This window comes from Nerophis lumbriciformis, linkage group LG29, assembly GCF_033978685.3.
Source record: "Nerophis lumbriciformis linkage group LG29, RoL_Nlum_v2.1, whole genome shotgun sequence".
Taxonomy (NCBI): domain Eukaryota; kingdom Metazoa; phylum Chordata; class Actinopteri; order Syngnathiformes; family Syngnathidae; genus Nerophis; species Nerophis lumbriciformis.
Window position 1 is genome coordinate 24,582,917 of NC_084576.2, and position 17,009 is coordinate 24,599,925.

At 35.8% G+C, this 17,009-nt stretch overlaps 1 protein-coding gene across 3 annotated transcripts in view; it reads right to left on the reverse strand.

Moving 5' to 3' along the window:
- The window catches only part of LOC133572040 (metabotropic glutamate receptor 8-like), a 73,204-nt gene that overhangs the window by 48,884 nt on the left and 7,311 nt on the right, over nt 1-17,009 (reverse strand). For 2 of the 3 annotated variants that reach the window (XM_061924667.2, XM_061924669.2), the window contains exon 3: nt 6,162-6,378. In XM_061924667.2, the coding sequence (XP_061780651.1) occupies nt 6,162-6,378 (217 nt within the window). Of the gene's footprint in view, nt 1-230; nt 308-6,161; nt 6,379-17,009 lie in introns of those variants that run through there. The other variant, XM_061924668.2, reaches the window with a different exon arrangement.

A 17,009-nucleotide genomic window follows, 5' to 3' on the forward strand; every position in this document is an offset into this window, starting at 1 on the left:
GACCCTGAAAGGGACAAGCGGTAGAAAATGGATGGAATACACAGCCATAATGGATCTTCAACATTACGCAAATGAACTGTAAAATGTAACATGACGTTTTTTTAACTTCCTCGATTGCATGAGTCGAACTTTTTGTTTTCGTGAGAAACCCGGGTCGTTCCGATCTGTCCACACTCGTATTGATCAACCGTACTCATTGATTTATTGATTATCAATTCCGATCAACCTACCAGTCTGGTTCATTTTTGGCTCGCTGATGGCCGCCATGCTTGCAGAGCCAGCCGGTCAGCTTGATGCGCATCTCCGGTATCGCATGTGGTGTTGTTGTTGTTGTTGTTGTGTTGTTGTTGTGTTGTTGTTGTGTGCCCGCTCGTGTCACCCTCAAAGACGGCAAAACCTTGCCCTCTCTGTGACATCACCTTCTAAAGAGGAATGTTGTGCATCAAAGAGTGAGGGAGTTTGCACGCTAACATGTGCTAACACACATGCTAACGATATTTTTGACCAATATTTCATACGAGTGAAATCATCTCTCACAAGAGTTTGCTTGATCATGTCACCATGGCGACCGCGATGATTCCAGTCGACCAATCACATGTCGGGACTTAGCATGCTAACGTGTTAGCACGTCCCCTGCGATGACGTCACAATGGGAATGTTGACAACCAATGTGTGAACTTATGTACAAACCCCGTTTCCATATGAGTTGGGAAATTGTGTTCGAGGTACACCCCTTTGTCCACAACTGCGTGAGCAAATAGTCAAATAGTTTAAGAACAACGTTTCTCAAAGTGCAATTGCAAGAAATTTAGGGATTTCAACATCTACGGTCCATAATATCATCAAAAGGTTCAGAGAATCTGGAGAAATCACCGGAAACCAACATTGAACGACCCAGACCTTCGATCCCTCAGACGGCACTGTATCAAAAACCGACATCAATCTCTAAAGGATATCACCACATGGGCTCAGGAACACTTCAGAAAACCACTGTCACTAAATACAGTTTGTCGCTACATCTGTAAGTGCAAGTTAAAGCCCTACTATGCAAAGCGAAAGCCATTTATCAACAACACCCAGAAACGCCGCCGGCTTCTCTGGGCCCGAGATCATCTAAGATGGACTCATGCAAAGTGGAAAAGTGTTCTGTGGTCTGACGAGTCCACATTTCAAATTGTTTTTGGAAATATTCAACATCGTGTCATCCGGACCAAAGGGGAAGCGAACCATCCAGACTGTTATCGACGCAAAGTTGAAAAGCCAGCATCTGTGATGGTATGGGGGTGTATTAGTGTCCAAGGCATGGGTAACTTACACATCTGTGAAGGCACCATTAATGCTGAAAGGTACATACAGGTTTTCGAGCAACATATGCTGCCATCTAAGCGCCGTCTTTTTCATAGATGCCCCTGCTTATTTCAGCAAGACAATGCCAAGCCACATTCGGCACGTTACAACAGCGTGGCTTCGTAAAAAAAAGAGTGCGGGTACTTTCCTGGCCCGCCTGCAGTCCAGACCTGTCTCCCATCGAAAATGTGTGGCGCATTATGAAGCGTAAAATACGACAGCGGAGACCCCGGACTGAAGCTCTACATAAAACAAGAATGGGAAAGAATTCCACTTTCAAAGCGTCAACAATTAGTTCCCTCAATTCCCAATCGTTTATTGAGTGTTCTTAAAAGAAAAGGTGATGTAACACAGTGGTGAACATGCCTTTTCTTTGGCAAAAATCTATATATTACACCGGTTTTAAAGGTGAAGAGGAGGAAAATGGCCGCGCATCCTTTGATTTGTCCTCAGGGGGGGAAGTCTGAGCCCTATGGTTTATGGCGTAGCAACTTGGTCAACAAACACAGTGCAGTCTTTTAGCTTGCGATGATGCCAAGGAGAATCCAGAGCTTGAAAACCCTCCCCGGTGGTTAAAATAAGCATTTCAGCAGCGCTTCGCACTGTTAGCACACATGCTAGCTCTGCTAACATCAACGTTTATCTCTCCGCTGCATAAAAGGAGATACAAACGTTGTGGCGGAGACTCACGGGAGGTCGAGGCTCTCCGAGCAAAATCCCCGCAGCTGATGACACTTTGAACGCTTCAAAGCAGGCGGACGAGAAAATATTCATACATCATTAACGGGATTAATACGCTTTCAAGTTGCTGCTATTTATGACACACACACACACACACACACACACACACACACACACACACACACACACACACACACACACACACACACACACACACACACACACACACACAGATGGGAAAGTTCCCTTGATTGTGAACTTATGAATATGTCAGTAAACACTGTCCCAATACTTTTGACGGAGTGTACCGTGTGTAAATAGTGGCCTAGCTCCGCCCCCTGCTGATGTCCCAGCTGAAGTCACAGCAGGAGACCTGCGACCGTCGCCATGGAGACGAGCTCAGTGAGAGTGGGAGGGCGCTAGCATGCAGAGGTACCACATGGACACCATGAGACATGGAGAACATAAGACATGAGGAACATGAGACATGGAGAACATGAGACATGGGAAACATGAGACATGGAGAACATGAGACATGAGGAACATGAGACATGAGGAACATGAGACATGGAGAACATGAGACATGAGGAACATGAGACATGAGGAACATGAGACATGAGGAACATGAGACATGGAGAACATGAGACATGAAGAACATGAGACATGAGGAACATGAGACATGAGGAATATGAGACATGGAGGACATGAGACATGGAGAACATGAGACATGGAGAATATGAGGAACATGAGACATGGAGAACATGAGACATGAGGAACATGAGACATGGAGAACATGAGGAATATGAGACATGGAGAACATGAGACATGAAGAACATGAGGAACATGAGACATGGAGAACATGAGACATGGAGAACATGAGACATTGAGAACATGAGACATGGAGAACATGAGACATGGAGAACATGAGACATGAGGAATATGAGACATGGAGAACATGAGACATGAAGAACATGAGGAACATGAGACATGGAGAACATGAGACATGGATAACATGAGACATTGAGAACATGAGACATGGAGAACATGAGACATGGAGAACATGAGATATGAGGAACATGAGACATGGAGAACATGAGACATGGAGAGAATTAGATATGAAGAACATGAGACATGGAGAAAATTAGATATGGAGAACATGAGACATGAGGAACATGAGACATGAAGAACATGAGACATGGAGAAAATGAGACATGGAGAATTTTGAATTTTGAATTTGAAGTATTTATTTCAAACCTGCACAATACAATAACACACTTTTTTTTTTTTAGAACATGAGACATGAAGAACATGAGACATGGAGAACATGAGACATGAAGAACATGAGACATGGAGGACAAGAGACATGGAGAAAATGAGATGAGACATGGAGAAAATGAGACATGGAGAAAATGAGATGAGTCATGAAGAACATGAGACATGGAGAACATCTGACCATAAAACTTCTCATCGTTACTTCTTTCCTCTCATTTTCTCATCTTCTCCTCAACACTCCAAAGTAGTACTACTTCTCATCCTATACTTCTACTTCTCATCCTATACTTCTACTTCTCATCCTGTACTTCTACTTCTCATCAAATACTTCTACTTCTCATGTTGTATATGACTGATGGATGGTTGGATGGAGCCATGCAAGGTAAGAGAAGAAGTACTGAGGTGAGGACAACCAATAAGAAATGAGGAACTGAGATTTTCTCATCAGTCTGACGCCATGTTGGACATGAAGGCTGAGAGCAGACGCTAATCGCCATCAGCGCTAATCAATATTGGCTCACTGATCATGGCCAGCCTGCAGTCTTCATCACGTGTCATTGGCCTGCACACACACACACACACACACACACACACACACACACACACACACACGCACGCACGCACGCACACACACACACACACACACACACACACACACACACACACACACACACACACACACACACACACACACACACACACACGCACGCACACACACACACACACACATGCACACACACACACACACACGCACACCCACACACACAGTGCTAATTAAGCTGTGTGTGTGTGTGTGTGTGTGTGTGTGTGTTTGCGTGCGTGCGTGCGTGCGTGCGTGCGTGTGTGTGTGTGCGTGAAGGTTTATCAACCTTGTCATAAAACAAACATTAGGCGAGGCAACAGGCGGGTTAGCAGCTAGCTTGCATTAGCATGAGAGGTGCACCGTGGAAAACCGTCAACATTAAAACATTTTTACTTGACTTCTTACTTTGATATAAATACTTTTACTGTGAATATAATGAAATACTACTTGTAATAATAATATTATAATCACAAAATAGACTGCAGTACTATTAGTAGTACTACTAATATTATAATCACATGATATACGGTAGTACTGTTAGTAGTACTACTAATATTATAATCACATAATAGACTGTAGTACTGTTAGATATATAGTACTTTATTGATTCCTTCAGGAGAGTTCCCTCAGGAAAATTAAAAAGTACTTACTTAGTACTTAGAAGTACTACTAATATTATAATCACATAATATAGGGTAGTACTGTTAGTACTTAGTAGTACTGCTAATATAATAATCACATAATAGACTGTAGTACTGTTAGTACTTAGAAGTACTACGAATATCATAGTCCTGTTAATTAGAATAAGTTCACTGAGTAATTATTGTAGGATATAAATATAATCATTAATTATTGTAGTTTATAATTATAATCATTAATTATTGTAGAATATAATTATAATCATTAATTATTGTAGGATATAATTATAATCAATTATTTTATGACATAAGTATGGCAATTAATCATTCTAGAATATGATAATAATAATAAATTATTGTAGGATATAATTATAATAATTATTGTAGAATATAATTCTAACAATTAATCATTGTAGAATATAATTATAATCAATTATTGTAGGATATAATTATAACCATTATTTATTGTAGGATATAATTATAATCATTAATTATTTCATGACATAAGTATGGCAATGAACATTCTAGAATATAATAATAATAATAATAAATTATTGTAGAATATAATTTTAAGTAACTATTGTAGAATAAAATTATAATCATTAAATATTGTAGAATATAATTATAATCATTAATTATTGTAGGATATAATTATAATCATTATTTATTGTAGGATATAATTATAATAATTAATTATTGTAGAATATAATTATAATCAATAATTATTGTAGGATATAATTATAATACTTAATTAATGTCGGATGTAATTATATTAATTAATTAATTAACGTAGCATATAATTATAATAATTAATTATTGTAGGTTGTAATTATAATAATTAATTATTGTCGGATATAATTATAATAATTAGTTATTGTATGATATAAGTATGGTAATTAACCATTCTAAAATATAATAATAATAATAAATTATTGTAGGATATAATTACAATAATACATTTATGTATGATATAAGTATGGTAACTAACCATTCCAGTATATAATAATGATAACAAATTAATGTAGGATATAATTATAATAATTAATTATTGTAGGATATAATTATAATCATTAATTATTGTAGAATATAATTATAATCTGTAATTATTGTAGGATATAATTATAATCATCAATTATTTTATGACATAAGTATGGCAATTAATCATTCTAGAATATAATAATAATAAATTATTGTAGGATACAATTATAATAATTAATTATCATAGGATATAATTATAATCATTAATGATTGTAAAATATAATTTTAATATATTATTGTAGGATATAATTATAATAATAAATTATTATAAGATATAATTACAACTTTTGGAGCAATGACTTCAAGTAGGTTATAATCATGGTATTTAATTATTGGGGGGTATAATTACAACAATGTCAGTAATTAGTTATCCTCGGATATAATTATGGTAATTAATTACTGAAGGAAATAATTACAACATGTAGAGTCATTCTTGTATTGTTGTTGTTTTCAAAAGTGTCAAAGGTGAGCAGGAAGTGGGAATTTCAAAGTAAAAGCTGAATGAGTAAGAAAGATCAGCACATATCATAGCAATCATCAAGCTGATTGGACGAGGAAGCTTCCTGGTAACTGTTGCCGGGGCAACGGCCCGTCAGTCCTACCTGACTCGCGTGAGATCTGCACGAAGGCGTCCACGCCGCTCTCGCCGTAGTTGCCCTCTGAGGCCAGCGTGGACACGTAGTTCCAGCCCATGGCCAGCACCACGTCCAGCATGCTCTGGGCCTGGTAGGAGTCTGGAGGAACCACGCGGGAGAAGAAGTCGTAGCGCGTGTTGTCGCTCAGCTCCGCCGCCGTGGACGCGTAGCTGACCTGAGGGATCTGAGGAGCACAACATTTGGTCAGCTGCTGCACCTGTCATGACATCATTAAGTGGAGTGCATGAAAAAGTGGAACAGTTCTCTTTGACCACATGACCCTTTATGAACACGTACGCTGTAAAAAATGACATCATGATGTAGAGTGCATGAAAAAGTGGATACATTTATTTCAGAGCAAGAACACTATTGATTTTAATATTATTTAATTTTTTTCAGAGTAAGAACACTATTAGTTTTAATAATGACATGTATTTTATTTCAGAGCAAGAACACTATTGATTTTAATATTATTTAAATTTTTCAGAGCAAGAACATTATTGATTTTAATAAATTTATTTCAGAGTAGGAACACTATTGATTTTATTATTTAATTTTTTTCAGAGCAAGAACACTATTGATTTTAATATTTAAATTATTTCAGTGCAAGGACACTATTGATTTTACATGTCTGAGACCTATATTAGTATGTCAAAGGAAGAACACTACTGATTTTAATATGACATGTATTTTTTAGAGCAACAACACTATTGATTTTAATATTATTTAATTTTTTCAGAGCAAGAACACTATTAATTTTAATAATGACATGTATTTTATTTCAGAGCAAGAACACTATTGATTTTAATACTATTTTGATTTATTCAGAGCAAGAACACTATTAATTTTAATAATGACATGTATTTTATTTCAGAGCAAGAACACTATTAATTTTAATAATGACATGTATTTTTTTTCATAGCAAGAACACTATTGATTTTAATACTATTTTCATTTATTCAGAGCAAGAACACTATTGATTTTAATAATGACATGTATTTTATTTCAGAGCAAGAACACTATTGATTTTAATATTTAATTTATTTCAGAGTAGGAACACTATTGATTTTATTATTAAATTTTTTTCAGAGCAAGAACACTATAGATTTTAATATCTAAATTATTTCGGAGCAAGAACACTATTGATTTTAAATATCTGATACCTAAATTGGTATGTCAAAGGAAGAACACTACTGATTTGAATATGACATTTTTTAGAGCAAGAACACTATTGATTTTATTAATATTATTTTATTTCAGAGCAAAAACACTATTGATTTTAAATAACTGGGACCTATATTAGTATGTCATTGCAAGAACACAACTGATTTTAATATTTGTTTCATTTTAGAGCAAGAACACTATTTATTTTATTCATATTTATTTTATTTCAGAGCAAGAACACTATTGATTTTAAATATCTGAGACCCATATTATGTCAAAGCAAGAACACTATTGATTTTAATATTTATTTTTTTCAGAGCAAGAACACTACCGCTTTTATTTATTTTAGCGCAAGAATACTATAGATTTTAAATATCTGAGACCTATATTATGTCAAATCAAGAACACTAATGATTTTAATATTTATTTTTTTTCAGAGCAAGAACACTACTGCTTTTGTTTATTTTATTTCAGCGTAAGAACACTATAGTTTTTAAATATCTGAGACCTATATTATGTCAAAGCAAGAACACTATTGATTTTAAATATCTGAGATCTATATTCTGTCAAAGCAAGAACACTATTGATTTTGAATATCTGATACCTATATCATTATGTCAAAGTAAGAACCCTATTAACCTAAGTTAACAACACTAAGATAGCTACGTGAGCTAAATGCTACCATTATATTTTAGCATCATGCTAGTTTAGTAACATTAACATAGCTGTGTCAGCTACATGCTATCATTACATTTTAGCATCAAGCTAAGTTAACAACACTAAAATAGCTACGTGAGCTACATGCTACCATCATATTTTAGCATCATGCTAGTTTAGTAACATTAACACAGCGGTGTCAGCTACATGCTATCGTTACATTTTAGCATCAAGCTAAGTTAACGACACTAAGATAGCTACGTGAGCTACATGCTACCGTTATATTTTAGCATCATGCTAGTTTAGTAATATTAACACAGCAGTGTCAGCTACATGCTATCGTTACATTTTAGCATCAAGCTAAGTTAACAACACTAAGATAGCTACGTGAGCTACATGCTACCAAAATATTTTAGCATCATGCTAGGTTAGTACCTTTAACTCAGCGGTGTCAGCTACATGCTATCGTTACATTTTAGCATCAAGCTAAGTTAACGACACTAAGATAGCTACGTGAGCTACATGCTACCGTTATATTTTAGCAGCATGCTAGTTTAGTGACATAAACACAGCGGTGTCAGCTACATGCTATTGTTACATTTTAGCATCAAGCTAAGTTAACGACACTAAGATAGCTATGTGAGCTACATGCTACCATTATATTTTAGCATCATGCTAGTTTAGTAACATTAACACAGCGGTGTCAGCTACATGCTATCGTTACATTTTAGCATCATGCTAAGTTAGCAACACCAGCACAGCGATATATACGTTAGCATGTTCACTGAAGAAATGCTAAAAGTTCAAACTTACAACTTGTCTGTAAATGACTGACAAGAGTTGGCAGAATGTATTTTAAGGTGTGTAGTGAAGCCTGTTTTTTTTTATGACGCGGCAGGCTAACGTAGCGACGAGCGGGTCCGAGGTTATTTTTACTTCATGGCATGAAAGACTCGAGTAGAAAAACGAGCGTCTTCTCTAAAAATGAAAAGAGTGAGAAAAAAGAAGATGACAACATTTTATCACGCTCATAAACACATTTTTCTGTTAAAAATCATTAAGGAGTACATTTTTGCACGGTGGTGCAGATCACCTCACGCTGCCAAGACGTGTGAAAACGAGGACTCCTTTTCGCCCAATCAGGCGCTCGCTGCTAACACAGCAAAGTGCTAACAAAGGGCATGTCAGAGGGAGGAGAAGGAGGAGGCAAAGCAGCCAGGAGGTGAAAAAAACAAAACTTGTGTGGAGGATGCATATATGTTTAAGAGTTCTTTCTTTTTACATAGCCATGTTTAGAGTATCTAGTACTTTTCCTTTGTCTATTCTACCAGTTTCTCTTTGTCTTCAGATTGTCTGTTTAGTGTCTTAAACCATCAGGGATGTGAAACCAAACCCCCAAATCTTCCTTATCAGTGTTGCAAGAGGGGGGGGGGGGGGCTTTCTTTGTGTGCAAGAAGTTGGCTTTTCCGTTTGAATGTCAGATCAACTAGAGTAGCCGATATGAATGTATTGGTTAAGATGATCTCCTAAAGCTTTAGTAAAACTTGAAAATATTCCTATTCTGTCTTGATGGTCCTTCTTACTCAGCATATATGTCATCGAAAGAACTTGGGATTGACCAGTAACTTAGATTCCCTAGGAGGAAGAACTGGTCTGACGCAACACTTGCTTAGCGGAAATGTATTATTTTTCAAACTCTGCGTGTTGACGTCTGCTGAGCTAAAAGGTGAACTTTAGACGTGTGAACAGGACCCAAGAAAAGTGGTGCAATTATCTTCAAAACAATATTTTAGTCACCTCTTGTCAAAATAAAAGTCTTCATCCAAATTATGTTGCAATGCATTTCTTCACTTTTATGGCCCTGATACATTCCTCAAGATCATGGCTGAGGTCTCCACTCGATTCCTCTTCCACCCCAAACACCTCCAAGTACAGAACACAGATCGCTAATTTATTTATCGTTTACCTTTTGGCCGACATGTTACTCTCCAAACAATTTATTTTATGATTCATAAATATAATTAACTTAGACAATGTTTATCTATTTTCCTTCACCCTCCCATAAAGGGACACTTCACTGACCCCTCCTCCCTCCTCCATCACTTCTAGACGCACAACAAGATCTGAAAGTTGTTTTTTTCTCTCTCACAACGCGTGAACCTGAACACATCACAGTATGTGAACGCGTCACAATACGTGAACCAGAACACATCACAATACGTGATCATGAACGCATCAGAATACATGAACCTGAAAGCGTCACAATACGTGATCATGAATGCATCGTAATACATGAACCTGAAAGCGTCACAATACGTGAACCTGAACACGTCACTATACGTGAACATGAACGCATCACAACACATGAACATGAATGCATTATAATACGTGAACCTGAAAGCATCACAATATGTGAAAATGAAAGCATCACAATACATGAACCAGAACACATCACAATACGAGAACCTGAAGGCGTCACAATACGTGAACATGAATGCGTCACAATACGTGAACATGAACGCATCATAATACATAAACCTGAAAGCATCACAATACGTGAAAATGAATGCATCATAATACGTGAACATGAAAGCATCACAATACGTGAACCTGAACACATCACTATATATGAACATGAACGCATCACAACACATGAACATGAATGCATCATAATACGTAAACCTGAACGCAACACAATACGTGAAAATGAACGCATCACAATACATGAACATGAACGCATCGTAATACGTGAACATGACAGCATCATAATACGTGAACATGAAAGCGTCACAGAACGTGAACATGAACGCATCATAATACGTAAACATGAAAGCGTCAAAATACGTGAACCTGAACACGTCACTATACGTGAACATAAACACATCACAACACATGAACATGAAAGCATCATGATACGTGAACATGAACGCATCATAATACGGGAACATGAATGCATCACAATACGTGAACATGAAAGCATCACAATACGTGAACTTGAAAGCATCACAAAACGTGAACCTGAACGCGTCACTATACGTGAACATGACACATCATAATAAGTGAACATGAAAGCGTTAAAATACATGAACATGAACGCATCATAATACGTGAACCTGAAAGCATCACAATACATGAACCTGAACACGACACTATACGTGAACTTGAACGCATCACAACACATGAACATGACAGCATCATAATACGTGAACATGAACGCATCACAACACATGAACATGACAGCATCATAATATGTGAACATGAACGCATCATAATACGTGAACTTGAAAGCATCACAAAACGTGAACCTGAATGCATCACTATACGTGAACATGAAAGCATCACAATACGTGAACATGAACGCATCACAATACGTGAACATGACACATCATAATAAGTGAACATGAACACATCACAATATGTGAACATGAATGTGTCACAATACATGAACATGAACGCGTCACAATTCGCGAACATGAACACATCATAATACGTGAACATGAAAGCATCACAATACATGAACCTGAACGCGTCACAATACCTGAACATAAACGCATCACAATACGTGAAAATGAAAGCGTTAAAATACGTGAACATGAACGCGTCACAATACCTGAACATGAACGCATCACAATACGTGAAAATGAAAGCGTTAAAATACATGAACATGAAAGCATCATAATACGTGAACATGAACGCATCATAATAAGTGGACATGAACGCATCATAATACGTGGACATGAAAGCGTCACAATACGTGAACCTGAACACGTCACTATATGTGAACATGAACGAATCACAACACATGAACATGAATGCATCCTAATACGTGAACCTGAAAGCATCACAATACGTGAACATGAACGCATCACAATTTATGAACGCGTCACAATACGTGAACCAGAACACATCACAATACGTGAACATGAACGCATCATAATATGTGAACATGAAAGCATAGCAAAACGTGAACCTGAACGCATCACAATACGTGAACCTGAACACTATACGGATCACAACACATGAACATGAATGCATCGTAATACGTGAAAATGAACACATCACAATACGTGAGCATGAACGCATCATAATACATGAACCTGAAAGCATCATAATACGTGAACATGAATGCGTCACAATACATGAACATGAAGGCATCATAATACGTGAACATGAAAGCATCACAATACGTGAACCTGAACACGTCACTATACGTGAACATGAACGCATCGCAACACATGAACATGAATGCATCATAATACGTGAACCTGAAAGCATCACAATACATGAAAATGAACGCATCACAATACGTGAACATGAACGCATCGTAATACGTGAACCTGAAAGCATCACAATACGTGGACATGAATGCATCACAATACGTGAACATGAACACATCACAATTTACGAACGCGTCACAATACGTGAACCGAACACATCACAATACGTGAACATGAACGCATCATAATACGTGAACCTGAAAGCATCACAATACGTGAAAATGAACGCATCACAATACGTGAGCATGAACACATCATAATACGTGAACCTGAAAGCATCACAATACGTGAACATGAGCGTCACAGTACGTGAACATGAACGCATCACAATACAGGAAAATGAACGCATCACAATACGTGAACATGAACGCATCGTAATACGTGAACCTGAAAGCGTCACAATATGTGAACATGAATGCGTCACAGTACGTGAGCATGAACGCAGCATATTAAGCATATTTGGCATGTTAAGCACATTTAGCAGGTTTAGCATGTTTAGAAAGTTTAACATGTTTAAAAAGTTTAGCATGTTTAGAAAGTTTAGCACAATCAGGACAATTACAAAATTAACACATTTAGCATGTTTACAATGTTTAGAAAGTTTAGCACATTTTGCATGTTTACAATGTTTAGAAAGTTTAGCATGTTCATAGTGTTTAGAACATTCAGCACTTTTTAGCATGTTTATAATGTTTTGAAAGTTTAGCACATTCAGCATGTTTAGAAAGTTTAGAATTTTAAAAATGTTTAAAAAGATTTGCATGTTTAGAGAGTTTAGCAGCATGTTTAGCATTTCAGAAGGTTTAGCACAATCAGCACAATTACAATAAATAGCATATGTAGCATGTTTAGCATGTTTAGAAAGTCTAGCACATTTAGCATGTTCAGTACATTCAGCACAAACTGAAAGTTGAGCATATTTGGCTTGTTAAGCACATTTAGCACGTGTAGCATGTTTAGAAAGTTTAACATGTTTAAAAAGTTTAGCATGTTTAGAAAGTTTAGCACAATCAGGACAATTACAATATTTAGCTAATTTAGCATGTTTAGTACATTTGGAATATTTAGAACGTTTAGCAGGTTTGGCACATTTTAAATGTTTAGTGACGGCCACAGTTTGACCCTGGAACAGATTATTGCCATGGTTTCTTATAGGGGGAAACTCTTCTGTTGCTTTGTATGCTTTTTTTTCTCCCATTGGAAGTCGTTGGGAGGTGTACCTAATAAAGTGACCATTTGTGAAAATATGGCGCCCTCCTCCCTCCCGCCTGGAAGCATCTCCTGCTAATTTTAGACGAGTGATGTCGACGGGACTTTCTGTCCTTGTTACGCCTGCCAGTGTGTGTGTGTGTGTGTGTGTGTGTTCTTGTATTTCTCCCCTTCTTGAGGCATCAACAAGGAAAAGTAGCTTCCATATGAGGAGGTGTGAACAAGTGATGACATAAATCATGCTCCCAAAACAGAAAACCATTGCATCTAATAGAGAATGTCTCATTTGCACCCCTGGTGGTGAAATGTATCAAAATGAGGGTGGTCCCAAAAAGGAGGGATTTTTCACATTGACTCTCTTTTAAAAGTGCTCCCCCTCTGGTCAACATATGAAATAACAAGTGTGTGTAAGAAATTGAAATGCGCCCCCTTTGGCCAAAATTAATAAATACAATAAATATGTATATAGAGACATACTGTAATAACTTGAAGTAAATAACGAAGATTAAAAACCAATTACCAACAAACATTTTTTTTCTAGGGTTAGGGTTAAAATTATGACTTTTTTATGTAAAATTATTACTTTTTACTGCAAAATGGTGACATTTGTCATATAAAACTCTGACTTTGAACACAATATTTGCAATTTTTTCTGTTGTTCTTGTAAAATAGTGACATTTTTTCGAGTATAATTATGACTTTTGTCATAATTTTGCCGAGTAAAATTCCGATTATTGTTATAAAATTGCTAAAATGTTAAAGTTTCCTTATAAAATTGTGACTTTTGTCGAGTAAAATTACGACTCTTTTCATAAAATTGTCAAAATGTTAAACTCTTCTTGTGAAGTTGCGACTGTTATTGAGTAAAATTCCAACTTTTATCATAATATTGCACAAATGTTCAGTTTTTCTTGTAACATTTTGACTTGCGTTGAGTAAAATGACCACTTTTATTATAATACTGCCAAAATTCTAAGTTTTTCTTGTGAATTTGTGACCTTTTTCTTGTGAAATTCCAACTCATTTTTTATATTTGCATAGTATGTATATATTATAAATGTTGTAAATACAAATCTTTATATATCTAGAAAGGGTGGTCCTAAAGAGGTAGGCATTTTTCTCAGGTCTCAAGAAGGTAAGAAATACAATAATGTGTGTGTGTGTGTGTGTGTGTGTGTGTGTGTGTGTGTGTGTGTGTGTGTGTGTGTGTGTGTGTGTGTGTGTGTGTGTGTGTGTGTGTGTGTGTGTGTGCGTGTGTTTTTTTTTTCTTCTAAAATTGGGAACAATTTCTCATATTCTTTCTGTTTCCGTAATATTGCAATATTTTCTCGTAAAATTATGACTTTTTTTACTGCAAAATGGTGACATTTGTCATACAAAATTCTAACTTTTATCACAATATTGGCAATTTTTTATTTTATTTTTTTTATTTATTTTTTTATTTTTAATGAATTTATTAATCAATCAACAAAACAATACACAACAATACCACACTAATGCAATCCAATTCCAAAACCAAACCCGTCCCAGCAACGGCAATTTGTTTTTGTTGTTCTTGTAAAATAGTGACATTGTTGGAGTAAAATGATGACTTTTGTCATAATTTTGCCGAGTAAAATTCAGATTATTATTACGATATTGCCAAAATTGTAAAGTTTTTCTTTTTATAAAATTGAGACTTTTGTCGAGTAAAATTACGACTCTTTTCATAAAAATTTCAAAATGTTGAGCTTTTCTTGTAAAGTTGCGACTGTTATTGAGTAAAATTACTGCTTTTGTCATAATATCGCACAAATGTTCAGTTTTTCTTGTAATATTTTGAGTAAAATGACGACTTTTATTATAATACTGCCAAAATTCTAAGTTTTTCTTGTGAAATTGTGACCTTATTATTGTGAAATTCCAACTAATTCTTTATATTTGCATAGTATGTATATATTTTTAATATATTATTAATGTTGTAAATACAAATCTTTATATATCTAGAAAGGGTGGTCCTAAAGAGGTAGGCATTTTTCTCAGGTCTCAAGAAGGTAACAAATACAAGAATGTGTGTGTGTGTGTGTGTGTGTGTGTGTGTGTGTGTGTGTGTGTGTGTGTGTGTGTGTGTGTGTGTGTGTGTGTGTTTCTTCAAAAATTGGGAACAATTTCTCATATTCTTTCTGTTTCTGTAATATTGCAACATTTTCTCGTAAAATTATGACTTTTTTTATGTAAAATTGTTACTTTTTACTGCAAAATGGTGACATTTGTCATACAAAATTCGGACTTTTATCACAATATTGGCAATTTTTTATTTTTTTATTTTTATTTTTTTAAATGAATTTATTAATCAATCAACAAAACAATACACAACAATACCACACTAATGAAATCCAATTCCAAAACCAAACCCGTCGCAGCAACGGCAATTTGTTTTTGTTGTTCTGGTAAAATAGTGACATTGTTGGAGTAAAATGATGACGTTTGTCATAATTTTGCCGAGTAAAATTCAGATTATTATTACGATATTGCCAAAATTGTAAAGTTTTTCTTTTTATAAAATTGAGACTTTTGTCGAGTAAAATTACGACTCTTTTCATAAAATTGTCAAAATGTTAAACTTTTCTTGTGAAGTTGCGACTGTTATTGAGTTAAATTCCAACTTTTATCATAACATTGCACAAATGTTCAGTTTTTCTTGTAACATTTTGACTTGCGTTGAGTAAAATGACGACTTTTATTATAATACTGCCAAAATTCTAAGTTTTTCTTGTGAAATTGTGACCTTTTAATTGTGAAATACCAACTAATTCTTTATATTTGCATAGTATGTATATATTTTTAATATATTATTAATGTTGTAAATACTAATCTTTATATATCTAGAAAGGGTGGTCCTAAAGAGGTAGGCATTTTTCTCAGGTCTCAAGAAGGGAAGAAATACAAGAATGTGTGTGTGTGTGTGTGTGTCTGTGTGTGTGTGATGTCCACATCAGCACGCCGCCTGCAGGTGTGTAGGCGCCATCTAGCCTGGGCTCAGGAAGTTGTACATTTCAGCAGATTCCCGGGAGGAGCGAGGAGATCTTCTCCAGCGGGAGAGAGATGAGGAGGGGAGGAGAGGAGGGGAGGAGAGGAGGGGAGGGGAGGGTGTGGATGTCTTTAATTATCCAAACGAGCCTGAAGAGCAAATCTTCTGATGGTTTATCTACTGAAGGATTATTTTCTTTAACACGCGCAGAAATAATCTCACCGCGCTCGTCTTTTTTATTTATTTTTTACATTTTTCAAATCTTTTGACTTTTTAGACATGTTTTGTACCTTTTATACTGAACTAAATAATCTATTTACTAATAACACTCTCACACACACACAAGTAAACACGCTACATGTATCGGACATGCTATCACACACTAGTAAAAACTCTGCATGCATCGCACATGATATCACACACAAGTAAACACTTTGCGGGACTGCTTGTATTGTACATGATATCCCACACACAAGTAAACACGCTTAAGGACTGCTT